The sequence below is a fragment of the Aquarana catesbeiana genome, linkage group LG01 (genome assembly GCF_042186555.1).
Source record: "Aquarana catesbeiana isolate 2022-GZ linkage group LG01, ASM4218655v1, whole genome shotgun sequence".
NCBI classification, from domain to species: Eukaryota; Metazoa; Chordata; class Amphibia; order Anura; family Ranidae; genus Aquarana; species Aquarana catesbeiana.
Genome location: NC_133324.1, coordinates 523,280,344 through 523,294,998, shown reverse-complemented (window position 1 = coordinate 523,294,998; position 14,655 = coordinate 523,280,344). Strand labels below are relative to the sequence as shown.

The 14,655-nt window shown below is 43.5% G+C and overlaps 1 protein-coding gene across 7 annotated transcripts in view; it reads right to left on the bottom strand.

The window, feature by feature from the left end:
* PIP5K1C (phosphatidylinositol-4-phosphate 5-kinase type 1 gamma) overlaps positions 1 to 14,655 on the bottom strand; it is a 501,728-nt gene that overhangs the window by 329,747 nt on the left and 157,326 nt on the right. For all 7 annotated transcript variants that reach the window (XM_073594381.1, XM_073594347.1, XM_073594399.1 and 4 more), the window contains 2 exons: positions 7,948 to 8,100; positions 7,287 to 7,586 (listed from right to left, as the gene is read on the bottom strand). In XM_073594381.1, coding sequence (XP_073450482.1) covers positions 7,287 to 7,586; positions 7,948 to 8,100 — 453 coding nt within the window. The remainder of the gene's footprint in view (positions 1 to 7,286; positions 7,587 to 7,947; positions 8,101 to 14,655) is intronic.

Genomic DNA, 14,655 nt, shown 5'->3' with positions numbered 1-14,655 from the left:
GATGGCACACTGGCAGCATTTAATGGGCACACTGGAGGCATTTAATGGGCACAGTTGCAGCATTCGATGGCACACTGGCAGCATTTGATGGGCACACTGGCAGCATTTGATGGGCACAGTGGCAGCATTTGATGGGCACAGTGGCAGCATTTGATGGGCACAGTGGCAGAGCTTGATAGGCACAGTGGCGTCATTTGATAAGCACAGTGGCGTCATTTGATGGGCACAGTGGCGGCATTTGATGGCACAGTGGCAGAGCTTGATAGGCACAGTGGCGGCATTAGATGGACACAGTGGCTGCAATTGATGGGTTTTTTTCTGAATTTTTCAGTTTGCTTGCGCCCCCCTAAAAATTTTGAGCACCAGCCGCCACTGTTTTATATGTGCATGCATATGTGCATTTTATATATATATATATATGTGTGTGTGTGTGTTTTTATATATGTGTGTGTGTTTACATGTATGTATGCACATTTTAGATATACGCCTTTAATCCTTACCCCCTATATGTGTACAATCACAACCGATTTTTTTTTCTCTTTGCTTGTTCATAGTACCAGCAAAAAAATGCTGTTCCTCCGAAAAGTGATCCATGCTAAGATCGCTTCTCAGAGGCATTTGACAGCCAGTAAAGAGGCAATATGTTGCCTACTGACCGCCTGTTTTAACCCCTTAAATGCATCATCACTATGCTGCAACTGCATGCAATGCACACAGTTGCAGGGTGGTTGCAGTGCAGCCCCATTCACCTAGGGGTATACTTCAAGGGTGGCCTGACTGGAAAAAGATTGAGAAACACCGACATAGAGGAACCCATCTCTCCATTTTCCTCCTGCAGCCGCTGAATGCCTGTGGGAGGGACAGGAGGAGAAGCAGGGGGAAATGGAGAAATCGGTTTCTTTATATGCAGCCACACACTTGTGACCGGGCCTTGGTGTTCCGCCATCGGGCTTGGAGGAAAGGGCCTGTCCGGGGGTCAGGGGGGCCCTCCATGGTTTCTTGCATCTGAAGGTTCTAGCAGAGTGGTACGAGTGCGCTCCTGCACCTGGCCGGTGTTGACCACACAGACACTTTCCGGTCAGGCAAAGTGATCTCCGCCGACAGGAGCTTCTTAGGCCCCGCCCAGCGTGATGTCATTCAGAGGCCAGGAGCGTGGGATGGAAAAGGAGGATTGCTGTCGCTGGGAGCATCCACTGTCATTGACAAATGAGTGAGCAGAGGCTGATAACATTGATAACACTGAACTGCTGTGTCTTATCAGTGTGCTCCTACTGCAGTGCTTAACTTTTTTTTTTTGAAGGGGGTGGGGGGGCTTTAATTAATCTACAATGGTATTTGTAATAAGCAGCATGGAAGGGGTTAATGTATTGCCATTGGTCACTGATACACAAGTGACCAGTGGCAATTAATTAACCCCTTTGTACTGCATTAGTGGCAGTGGTAATGAACCCTTTTATGATGCAGCATGAAGGAGTTAAACACTGACACTGGTGCCAGTAATGCAAGACAAAGAGGTTAATTGCCACTGGTCACTTATGCATCAGTGACCAATGGCAATACATTAACCCCTTCCATGCTGTATATTACAAATACCATTGTAGATTAATTAACCCCCCACCCAAAACAGTTAAAGTGGTTGTAAAGGCTGAAGGTTTTTTGCCTTCATGCATTCTATGGACACTGATAGGCTGCACTAATGGGCACTGAACAGGCTGAACCGATGGGCAATGGAGAGGCTGCATTGATGGGCAATGGAGAGGCTGCATTGATGGGCAATGGAGAGGCTGCATTGATGGGCAATGGTGAGGCTGCATTGATGGGCAATGGTGAGGCTGCACTGATGGGCAATGGTGAGGCTGCAGTGGTAAGGCTACATTGATAGGCACTGGTGAGGCTGCATTGATAGGCACTGGTGAGGCTGCCTTGATGGGCAATGGTGAGGCTGCCTTGATGGGCAATGGTGAGGCTGCCTTGATGGGCAATGGTGAGGCTGCCTTGATGGGCAATGGTGAGGCTGCCTTGATGGGCAATGGTGAGGCTGTCTTGATGGGCACTGGTGAGGCCGCATTTGATGATGATTTTGCACACAAACAAAAACCATCACAAACACATACATACACACACAGAAACCATGACTCCCAAACAATAGAAATTATTTTCTCGAGACAGGGGTACTTAGGAATTTTTTTTAGATCTGCAGGGGTACTTCACTGTAAAAGGTTTAGAAACACTGCCCTACGGGACCTCAGGTGTGTGTGTCCTCCTGGACAGGTAGGACAAGACTTCAATAAGTGACCTGCCTGGCCACCATAAAGGCACAATCTTTCCCTCCTCCTAAAGGCCTTTTCTTCAGCAGAGAGATGTGTGAAACCCAACTGCATGGGCTTTACTTCACTGCAAAGCTCAGAGCCAAAACGTACAGGAGGCTTCTGCAAGCGCTCCTAAAAGGAAGTCTGGAATCCATGAGAATGGCAAACGTGATTAACTGCTCAAGATTCCTAGGTATATCTTGGGCTGCTCTCATAGCTTTAATGTTATCCGAGAGACCATGATGGGTGATCCCTGTCCTCTGATTCTCCAGCCGTGATCCCTGTCCTCTGATGTAAGGAGGAACTTTGGGGACTCAAAACTCTTAAGACACTTTGAGTATTCTGGCTTGCGGTGGGTGTATCTGCACGCACGGTGGAAGCGGTGGATGGTGTGGGGGGTAGGGCCCAGGTCAACTTTTGCATCGGTGCCCACAAGCTTCAAGTTACGCCTCTGGCCTAGGCTATAAGAAGATTGCCAAGACCCTGAAACTGAGCTGCAGCACGGTGGCCAAGAGCATACAGCGGTTTAACAGGACAGGTTTCACTCAGAACAGGCCTCGCCATGGTCGATCAAAAGGAGTTGAGTGCACATGCTCAGCATCATATCCAGAGGTTGTCTTGGGGAAATAGAGTGCTGCCAGCATTGCTACAGAGGTTGAAGGGGTGGGGATGGTCAGCCTGTCAGTGCTCAGACCATACGCCACACACCAAATTGGACTGCATGGGTGTCGTCCCAGAAGGAAGCTTCTTTTAAAAGATGATGCACGAGAAGGCCGGCAAAAAGTTTGCTGAAGATAAGCAGACCAAGGACATGGATTACTGGAACCATGTCCTGTGGTCTGATGAGACCAAGATAAACTTATTTGGTTCAGCTTGTGTCCAGCGTGTCTGGCGGCAACCAGGTGAGGAGTACAAAGACAAGTGTCTTGCCTACAGTTAAGCATGGTGGTGGGAGTGTCATGGTCTGGGGCTGCATAAGTGCTGCCGGCACTGGGGAGCTACAGTTTATTGAGGGAACCATGAATGCCAACATGTACTGTGACATACTGAAGCAGAGCATAATCCCCTCCCTTTGGAGACTGGGCTGCAAGGCAGTAGTCCAACATGATAACGACCCCAAACACACCTCCAAGACGACCACTGCCTTCCTAAAGAAGCTGAGGATAAAGGTGATGGACTGGCCAAGCATGTCTCCAGATCTAAAACCTATTTAGCATCTGTGGGGCATCCTCAAATGGAAGAGGGAGGAGCGCAAGGTCTCTAACATCCACCAGCTCCGTGATGTCGTCATGGAGGAGTCGAAGAGGACTCCAGTGGCAACCTGTGAAGCTCCGGTGAACTGCATGCCTAAGAGAGTTAAGGCAGTGCTGTAAAATAATAGTGGACAAAATATGGACTCTTTGGGCACAATTTGGATATTTTCTCTTATATGTGTACTCAATTTTGTTGCCAGCGGTTTAGACATTAATGGCTGTGTGTTGAGTTATTTTGAGGGGACAGCAAATTTACACTGTTATACAAGCTTTACAATCACTATTTTACATTGTAGAAAAGTGTAAACATATATATATATATATATATATATATATATATATATATATATATATATATATATATATATTACAAAAGTGAGTACACTCCTCACATTTTTGTAAATATTTTATTATATTTCTTCATGTGGCAACACGAATATATATATATTTATTTATTTATTTATTTTTTTACTTAAAACACTATTGTATTTTTATTCATTTGTGTAAAATGTTGGGCCGGGGCCTGACAGGGGCCCTTGCTTTATTTGGTCCAGGAGCCCTGAGTGTTGTCAGTCCGCCCCTGGGCATACCCCTGCAGTAATCTTCAGAGACTGAGCTCTGTGCCTGGCAGACCTCAGCTCTGGATCTATAAAGCACCCTGAGGCTAACTCCACTAACAAGGAGGGTGGGACTTTAAATGAGGCCATGACTGGGTAGAGCCATGTGCCTCCATTCTTGTCAATTGTGACGAAAAACAAGCACCGATGCAACAAAGGGCAGCCAGGTGTAAACAAGGAGGGTGGGACTTTAAATGAAGCTCATGATGACAAAATAAACAAAATGGTGGGAGGTAAAAATTGTTTAATATTGCATGAAAACATGTTTGACATACATAAAATTTCACATACATAGAGATGCACCCGTTGTCTAGGCGCCAATTTCTACACCGGCAAAAACTGATAACGTGTTTTACAATCATGTACATTAATGGTAAAATAAAGGGGTCAACCAACGTTCATAAGGGGTATAAATGTATGAAGAAATAGCAACTGCACAATCAAGATAAAAATAATATAAACACATATCATGATGGGTGTGTAAACTATTCACAATATCTAATAGCTCGACGCGTTTCGCGGCTTCAAACCGCTCTTCAGGAGCAGACGTGTGCATTATCTGCAATACAAAATGATTTGCATAGGTGTTCTATATCAAGGTTGGGGGAATATAGGTAAAAATCCCCCCAGAAAACCCAAATAGGACAAGCAAACTTACAGATGTATATGCACTGGACAGCATGATGTCCAGGCCAGCAGGCCAGCCGAAAGCATCAGTCTTGGCTCTGAGGCTGTCCACGATCTTTCGGTGCGGGAGCCGCTATGCGCACTGAGGCTCTCCTCCCCCCGCCCATCGACGGCGCTTGGGGGCAGCTACGCCGTCACTGCGCATCGACGTGCGGCGCCTCGTGATGCAGTTTTTCCGGTGTTATGCTGCCCATCTGCGCGAGTGATGGGAGGGGCTGTTTCGGCGCTGCCTGCCGGGCAATCCCCTGCCTGGACATTGACGTCCGGGGTTCCCCTCCCCTCTGCACTCGTGTGGTGTGACGTAGGGGGCGGGTCCGTGGCGGCGCGTGTTTGCGGGCGGCAAGTTTGGCGTGTTCCAGGACTCATCGGGCTCTCTGCTACATTGGCTTTACAACCCTGGTTGGACTGGTCCTCTCTTTCCCTTCCATCCAGGTACACTTCACATTCTTTTTTGTCACTTCAACTTTCCTCCCTTATATCGGGCATTTTGGTGATGATCCTCTGCCATGGTCTCCCAACATCACTCCTGATTGATCACCATCCTTCTTCTCACTATATCACTCATCACTTTCCCCACCAGTCCACCCTCAACTTCACACTTATGTTTTCACATAATATTCAATTTATCACTTTATTTTTACATTTGGTCCTTTTTCACATTGCCCCACATTGTTTGAGTTCACATAATTATCACATTTATGACATTCACACCAGGTGAGCCTGGGGAGCCCTGGTCTGCTGGGACCGCTGCCTGTGGTGGGTGCCATCCTTGGACGCACCCTCTCGGCTCCCGTTACCAATGCTTTCTGGTGGCCTGGACATCATGCTGTCCGGTGCATATACATCCGTAAGTTTGCTTGCCCTATTTGGGTTTTCTGGGGGGAATTTTACCTATATTCCCCCAACCTTGATATAGAATACCTACGCAAATCATTTTGTATTGCAGATAATTCACACGTCTGCTCCTGAAGAGTGGTTTGAAGCCACGAAGCGCGTCGAGCTATCAGATATTGTGAATAGTTTACACACCCTTCATGATAAGTGTTGATATTATTTTTATCTTGATAAGGATTCTAAGACCTATTGATCGTGCAGTTGCTATTTCTTCAAACATTTATACCCCTTATGAACGTTGGTGGACCCCTTAATTTTACCATTAATATACATGATTGTAAAACATGTTATCAGTTTTTACCAGTGTAGAAATTGGCGCCTAGACAACGGGTGCATCTCTATGTATGTGCAATTTTATGTATGTCAAACATGTTTTCATGCACTATTAAACAATTTTTACCTCCCACCATTTTGTTTATTTTGTCATCATGAGCTTCATTTAAAGTCCCACCCTCCTTGTTTACACCTGGCTGCCCTTTGTTGCAGCGGTGCTTGTTTTTCGTCACAATTGACAAGGATGGAGGCTCATGGCTCTACCCAGTCATGGCCTCATTTAAAGTCCCAAATTCCCAAATCCCCCTCTTCTTTTCATACGCTAACTCCACTTTGATGAGTCAACCAATCCAGAAGCTGGTGAAAAGCAGTAGTGGTCTCAATAAAAGAATCACTATGTAAAAATAAGAGGGTACGTTTCTCTCACTATAGAGAAGAAGTCCATCACCTAAGAACAGTAGCAGAAAAGTGAGGCTAGCTGGAAGTGGGAGGGGTTATATGGAATATGGAATGTCTCAGCTTTCATTTCATAAAATTATAAATACGTACTGGCCACATAACAAGAAAACAGGGTTTCTGAGGTGGAATATTAAGTGCTTGTACTGCAAACTAATCCATGTTCCGTTGGCAAAGCTGGGACGCACAGTTCAACATCATTAAACCATAAACCAGGAATGCACATCTCTGTATCATAAAAGTATCCAATTTATTTATGAAAGGCAGAGTTAAAGGTAATCAAATACCAAAAGATGTATTATTCATGATTGCCACCCATTAGCAAGTAATGTATGAAGAGTGCGAACCCTGAAATCCCATGTTAACCACTTATTTTGCCATTTCATAAACTGGTTTATCCCTAAAGATATAAAACTTCTGAAATAATAACATTCATGTTGAGGATTACCAATTGCCCGCAAATACTTTTTTCATATAAATTCAGCTCCAATACACTATGGGGCACAGTCGAGGTACTCATTGTATACAAATTGGAGCTCTTGCAAATATTGTAATATCTACTACTGAAAATCCTACAATGCGGTACATGCAACTCTATTGATTAAAAGTCATGCAAAATCATTAGATTTGATCTGTTTATCTAGCTTTGTAGTGCAAATGGTGAAGGACAAAGTAGGGAGTAAATAAATACACGCATATAAGCCATTAGGTTACTTGCAACTTTTATGTCAAATTCTGTGTCCTCAATAGGATTTTTAATGAACCAGAGATAGGGGTTTACATGAAGAATATCTCACCAGACAGTCCCTTTGTAAGGTCTTAACCAATGCACTAAAGGTATCCGCATCCAGAAGCAATCCTTCAGGTGCATCTTGCATGAAATCCAAGTCTTTGTATGTAGGACACTTTTTCTCTCTCTCTTTTTTCGAAGCACGTCTTTTATAGGTAGAGCCTTTGAGGTCATACTTAGAATGCATATGGACTACCCGTGGTAAGATATTATTCATCACAGCAACACGGATATTCTTCCCGCCAGATTGAACACAGTACAAGCCATAGAACTTGGGCAATAGAGTACGTGGGTTTTGGTTAAGGTTCTGTAAAAGGTTGAAGAAAACACAAGGCTACTTTTAGTTATAAATGTATAGTAAAGAAACTATAACTCCAATGTATCTGCAAAACATATAGGTCTTAATGTGTCAACATGCTTTTTTTTTTTATTGAAAGTTATGGTTCCTAAGACACAAATCAGCATCAGACTTCCCCTAAAAAGTTTGAATCTGATTAGTGGATCTGTGGAAATAACTCCAGTTCTTGGTAAAAACACATTCATATATAAAAAGGTACTTGGTAAAGCAGACAAGAAGGCATTGTATCTACAGTAAGAGGAATAGAAGAGATTCAGATCAGAGACAGAATTACAAGACATGTTAAAAAAAAGTCACATACAGGTCATACCATGTAATATCCAGGAAGCAGTTTCTGAAGGAATTCAGCCTCTTTGTGCATAACTGTCTTGATAATGAATTCATCATCACTTGTGACATAAAATACAGACCCACTTGCCCCAGGGTTAGAAAGTTCAATCAGAGGCTCATTACACAAGGAATACTGGATTAAAGAACAGAAACAGAAGAATTTAAAATTAAAACATTGTGACCACTATTTTTATGTGACACAGATTGTTAAAAAGACAAAGGCAATTGATTTAACATGTCAACAAATAAAACACCAATCTGCGGACACAACAGTAACTCCCAGCATTTAAGTCAGTGGACGCAATAACAACTCCCAGCATTGATGTCGTGGAATGCAAACATAACCCCCAATGTTGGTGTCAAAGGGCTCAATATTAACCCCCAAGACTGGTGTCAGTGGACGCAATAACAACTCCATACATTGGTGTCAGTGAAGTCAATAATAACCCCCAACATTGGTGTCAGTGTACGCAATAAGAGCTTCCAGCATTAGGATCGGTGACTGCAATACTAACCCCCAGCATTGGTGTCAGTGGTGGCAATAATAACCATTAGTCTAACCGGGCACAATATTAACCACCAGCACTAGTGTACGTATGACTAACCCCTCTATACCCCTTGCACTGGTAGTCAGTAAAATGTAACCTCCCTGCATTAGTGGTCAGTGACAGTGGGCATTAACCCACCATCCCCTTTGTATTAGTGGTCATGACAGAAAACGTTAATCCCCCAAAATCCCCCCCCCCACTCCTTTAATGCCTTGGTGGACAGAGCAATGAGAGCTAAAAAGGGAAGCAATAAAATAAGATGCGTCCCAGAAGTTTATCTTAAACCATTGAAGGTCAACTTAAAAATTATAAAGAGCCTCAAGTGCAGCCCCCACAATTCCAAAGGGCTGCACGATAGCAGAGCATTTTTGCACCTCAATGCCTACAAATTTCCACACTGCTGCATTTATTGCAGCTTATCACAATGCACACTGAGGTTGGAGAAAAATAATCCCCAGCATTGGTGTCAGTGAGTGCAATAACAACCCCAAAATTAACCCCAAACATTGGTGCCAGAGAACACAAAAAATAACTCCCGAAGCCTGCAATAATAACCTCTTGGTGTCAGTGAACGCAATAATACCCCTGCATTGGTCGTCAGTGACAGTGAAAGTTACCCCTCACCTCCCCCACATTGGTGGTCATGGCAAAGAAATGTAACCTCTCCATCGTCCCCTTCCTGCACTGGTGGACATGGCGGTGAAAGTTAACCCTCCCCCCGCATTGGTAGTCATGGTAGTGAATGGTATTATTGGTACACAAACCATATTGCAATTTAATGTTATTAAAATGTACCCCTTCCGCAGCCATTGTAATTTTCTGTAAAATCCATTGCAATATGGCAACCTGGAAGCTTTCTGTACACTGTTGGTGTACAGAACGCCCCTAGAGACTCCTTTTGCTCATTGTGCGATTGGCTCACTAATTTTTCCAGCTGTCTGAACTAGGCTACAAGTAAAATTTTAGGCACTGTGTGCGTTTACAAAAGCCCCAGTGTGCATGAGGCCTAGCAGTACACCAGGAAGTTATAATGAACCAAACCCTTTAATTTAGAATTAGTCTGCAGAAAAAAACAAAAAAACAAAAAAAAAAACTGCTTTTTCTTCAGAGCAAAAAATAAATAAAAACCAGACTCCACAACGTTTTTTAATTTTTTTGCAATGTGCACTTATCACCCAGAGGGTTTTTATTTTTCTCCACCAAAGTGGAGTTACACTTTAAGCTTGCCAAATAGAGAATTTTGTTTAGTTCTTAATCATTAGTATGCCACTCTGTCGGCAGCACTCTATTCAACATCCTTTAACTGAAAGTCAAAAGAGCCAGATTGAAAATTGGCAGCCAAACAGCACCTGTATCCATTTAGATACTGGTATTGTTCAGGCATTCTGAAAGCAGGTGGTGGCAGCTTTCAGAAAACAATAGCTGCAGTGGCAGATTTGTTCATCCGCACGGTTTAAAATGAGTGGAGGAATCTGTTAAACGTCTTTTGTTCAGCTTTTAGGCTAAACGAAAGAAATACATGTATGGACAGCTTTCACAACACTTTGTCATCTCTACCTGTGTATTTATTCTTTGCTAACACAGTACATTAACTTTTTTGATATACTTTATACTGCTGCCACAGAAGTAATGCTTACGGCGGCCAAGAACCACTTGCAGCTGGCCAACTCGAAAAGTCTCACGTCATCTGCATTGCCTTCTGCTTCTAAGGTCACAGTCACTTCAGAGACCATGAACATATAGCAGATGGGTCCCCCAAACTGTCAAATAGATTGTCAGGACTAGGGGCCACATATAGTATATCAATGAGCCACATGCATCTAGTTTGTCCTCTAGTACCTAACACACAATCCGTCTAGTCTCACAGATCATCTCCTATCTCGTCTGTCAGGTCCAGCCTGCCATGCACAATTGCTGACACCACCAGGGTATGTAGCAGCCGATTGACCTTCGGCTAGACTGTGGAGTCTGTAAGACACATTGGATGGTAGCGGGTTATCATGCTAGTAATATCGGCCAAAGAGAGACTCATTTGCATAGTCCATACTAGTAATCCTGGATGCAGTCTGTATGAAAAATGAGCCAAGTCCAGCTACCCAGAGATAGCACTGTGTCCTCAAAGGTGGGTTTATGTGGTAATTAAATACCGGTCGATGCTCCGGGCCACATATAATATCAGCCACCAAGATCTGTACATCTCTGAGGTTCCACTGTCTGAGCACCAATGCCGGCTGATTGCTTGTAACATGAATACCTCCACCCTGTACAGGCTTGTAGGACACATGCAACAGCTGAATCAAGCAAAGTTAGAACGACTAGGTGTGCAGGTATTTGTCTCACCACTTTGGTCAATACACAAAAAATATATCCTCTTCTTTTAATATGAAGCTGCTAGTGTGGCATCCAAAACAAACCTGCCCATACGCTGGCTGTGATCCACAGCTTATCTATTAGGCAGGATGTCCAAAGAATCCACACGGGGGGTCACACACAGGCGTGCATTTCAGCAGGTCTCCTGGCCTCGAGGGGGGTAGGGGGTGTCTCCTTCAGCCTATGCGTTTCACCCCTCCTACTGACCAGGGCTTACTTCTGTGTATTAGCCTATGTGACTACAGATGATTGCTGTCCTGCTAAGTGACTCCACTTGTTCTGTAATGATTTGCATGTTGGGATAGATTAGTACAGCGTACGAGAATTGTACTGTATGAATTTTCACTACTAATATCTCTTGTACTACCGTGAGCTGTATTTTATTGGACAAACCCTTTAATAAAACGTTTTCTGTTAAAAACAAATTGGTCCAATAGATTCAAGTCCTTCAAAACACTGTATGCAGTCCCAAAGAATTTAATGTTTTGACCATTCACAGCGAGATCAGTGGGGTACTAGTTTGCTTCCTTAGTTCAGGTATGCAGCTTCTGGTCACGTTGATCATGTGAATGAGGACAGATTTTTTTGTAGGTTGGGTGTATGAGGGAAAAAGACTGGGTCGGGGGACAGTAAAGTCAGTCAATTTCTGTGCGACTTAATTTCAGAAGAGACCAAGGTGTAGAGTAGATCTTCTTTGGCTTGACCACACCTCCAAGTGTCAAGGGAGGTTGGAAACATATGGTGAAAGATTTTTGGCCTTCTGTACTACTGGGTAAGGATTTTGAACCCATAGTACAGATGGAGGTATTATGTGCATGATAAAGTATTCTGTCCTTTTGCTCTTTTGACAGTTGCATTTTTAAATCTCTCCAACTTGTTTAAGCTTGTTGGCATGTAATATTGCATTTGAAAATAGTGCATTAAGAAGACTATGTCTAAGTAGTTCTAGTTTTCAAATGCAGGGAGAGGGTGCATGAATCTTCACAGTTTGGAAAGGGGCCTGAGAGCTTTCTGAGAGCTAGGCTGTCCACCAGGATCCCAGATCTTAGTCTGGAGTCTGTTGACATTTGTTCCAGAGAAGGCTATTGTTGATTAACAAACAGCTTATGAAATTTTGAGGATCCCATCCATGAAGCAATTGCTGGTTTTCTAGAATGGGAAAGAGGGGGAATGGAGAAATGGATATGTTTTTCATGCCAAAAAAAGAGTCTTTGGCATATGGCCTAAGTTGTACCAATGTTAGGGTGGGCTTTGAGCTAGGGTGGAATATTTTGGGGGCACCAGGGTAGGGTTGCCAGAGGAATTCTAAACATCTCCTGTTCTACGGAGACCCATTGTCTTAGAGAACCATGTTGGCACCAGTCAATCATTCTGGTAAGGTGACAGGCGTTTCCTTCTAAGAGTTATCTGGTAGTGTAATACCATCATTGTTTTTATGTAGTCACAAGACAGAATGTTTAAATCTTGGGGGTTTATTACCATACAGGATTTATATAGCGCCAACAGCTTGCGCAACACTTTAAAGTTACAAAACAATTCAAGAAATCAGAGGGCCCTGCTTGTTAAGAGCTTACAGTCTAGGAGGGAGGGTCAAGTGATACAAAAGGTAATAGCTGTGAGGGATGAGCTGATGGAGAAAATAAAAGTACAGTTGTTAGGCGGGAGCAGAATAGGCTTTCTCTGAAGAGGAGGGTTTTCAGGGATCATCTAAAAGCAGAGTAGGAGATAATTGGACAGATTGGGGTAGGGAGTTCCATAGGATGGGAGAGGCTTGGGAAAAGGCCTGGAAGTGAGCATAAGAGGGGGTCATGAGGGAGCTAGAGAGCAGGAGGTCTTGGGAGAAACAAAAAGAATGATTAGGTTTATATTTTGAGACAAGGTTAGTGATGTAACTGGGGGCCAAGCTGTGGATGGCTTTGTAAGGCTCAGTTCACACTGGCATTAAGAGCAGGTGTTTAACAGGCGTTAAAAACGCCTGTCAAACGCCTATACACAAGATATAATAGACAGCACATTGTGCTGTTCACACTAATCGTTAGCGTCACGTTGCTTAAAAGTTTAAGCCTCATGTCGAGTCAGGAGGTGTTTGAAGCCTTTCGACGCCTCTCATTCAAGTCTATGGTAATGCTCCGTAAACGCACTGGCAGGTTGGGGGACGTTAAAATTTATTTATTTTTGTCACTTTCCATTGTGGAGCAGTTTTAACTCGCCCTAATGCTCATCAAACGCTAGGAAACCGCGCATAGGGCATTTAGGGAGCATTTTTAACACTTGTAAAATGCCACCCTTCTAAAGCTCATTGATGCCTGTCTGACGCCCATATGAACGCCCTACATAGGAGCATGTGTTGAGCATCAGAAATTTAGTCTAGTGTGAACAAGCCCTTATTGTTAGTATTTTGAATTTAATTAATTGGGTGGGTGGCAGGCAATGGAGGGATTGGCAGAGAGGAGTAGCAGACACTGAGCGGTTGGTAAGGTGGATAAGCCTGGCAGCAGCATTCATGTTGGACTGAAGGGGTGGAATAGCCTATTTAAATGTAAGCCAATGAGAAAAGAGTTACAGTAGTCGAGGCGAGAGATGACCATGGAGTGAACTAGGAGCTTTGTGGCGTCATTAGTTAGAAAGGGGCATATTTTGGAGATGTTGGGGCGGCAAGATTTCGACAGTGATTGGACATGGGGCCGAAAGGATAGTTCAGAGCCCAGGATTACACCTAGAACCTGGATGGGCCGATAGTTGTGCTATCGATCTTGATAGAGAGATCAGGGGAAGGAGCACGCGGGGGAGGAAAAATTATGAGCTCAGTTTTGGATAGATTGAGTTAGAGGAAGTGGTGTGACTTAGTGATTTTATTAGTGATACATGAGGAAACTGAAGGAGTGAGCTGAGGGGTCGAGAGATACATTTGGGTGTCGTTAGTGTAGAGACAGTACTGGAAGCTGACCCAGGGAGTAGGTGTAGATCGAGAATAGTAGAGGTCCAAGAATAGAACCTTGGAGGACCCCGACAGAGAAAAAGAGGAGAGGAGAAAATAGAATTAAGTAAGCAATGCTAAAGGTGTGGTTGGATAAGTAGGATGAGAACCAGCAAAGAGTTGTCACAGAGCAAAGGTGTGGAGTCTTTTGAGGAGAAGGGGGTGGTCAACCATATCAAAGGCAGCAGAAAGGTCCAGGAGTAGGAGTACAGAATAGTGTCCATTGGTTTAGGCGGTTAGTAAACGAGTCTATATTATTTGTAGGAAGGTACCTTTCACAGATTTCAGGAAGGAAGTTTGGATGTGGATATGAAGGGCCTGTAACAAATAAAGGTCCATCATGAGTATGAGGTGTTTTTTTTGGATACAATAACTGTTTTATACATGGACAGATGTAAAAAATGCCTTTTTTATGCTCCTAGTTCACCCCTTGGTCGACTGTTGGTGTCCTGTGATACCTTTTTACTTTTTCAATAAAGTACCATTGGATAAGGTCCTTTTTGATTTTGTGTGGGCACATTTATTGCAAAAGTACTGCTAAATGATATTAAATGGGATAAAATCCTAGGGACAAAGAACACGCAGGAAAAATGGGAGTGCTTTAAGAGCATACAAAATAAAAAGGTATTGGCCAGTGCATTCCAATGGGAAATAAGTTTAAAAGAGCTATAATTAATGCTGGGTGGCTAAACTCTAATGTAAAAATGCATATAAAAGCAAAAGAAAAAGGCATTTAAAAAATACAAGGCTGAGGAGTCATTGTCAGCATTTCAAAAATACAAAGAATGCAATA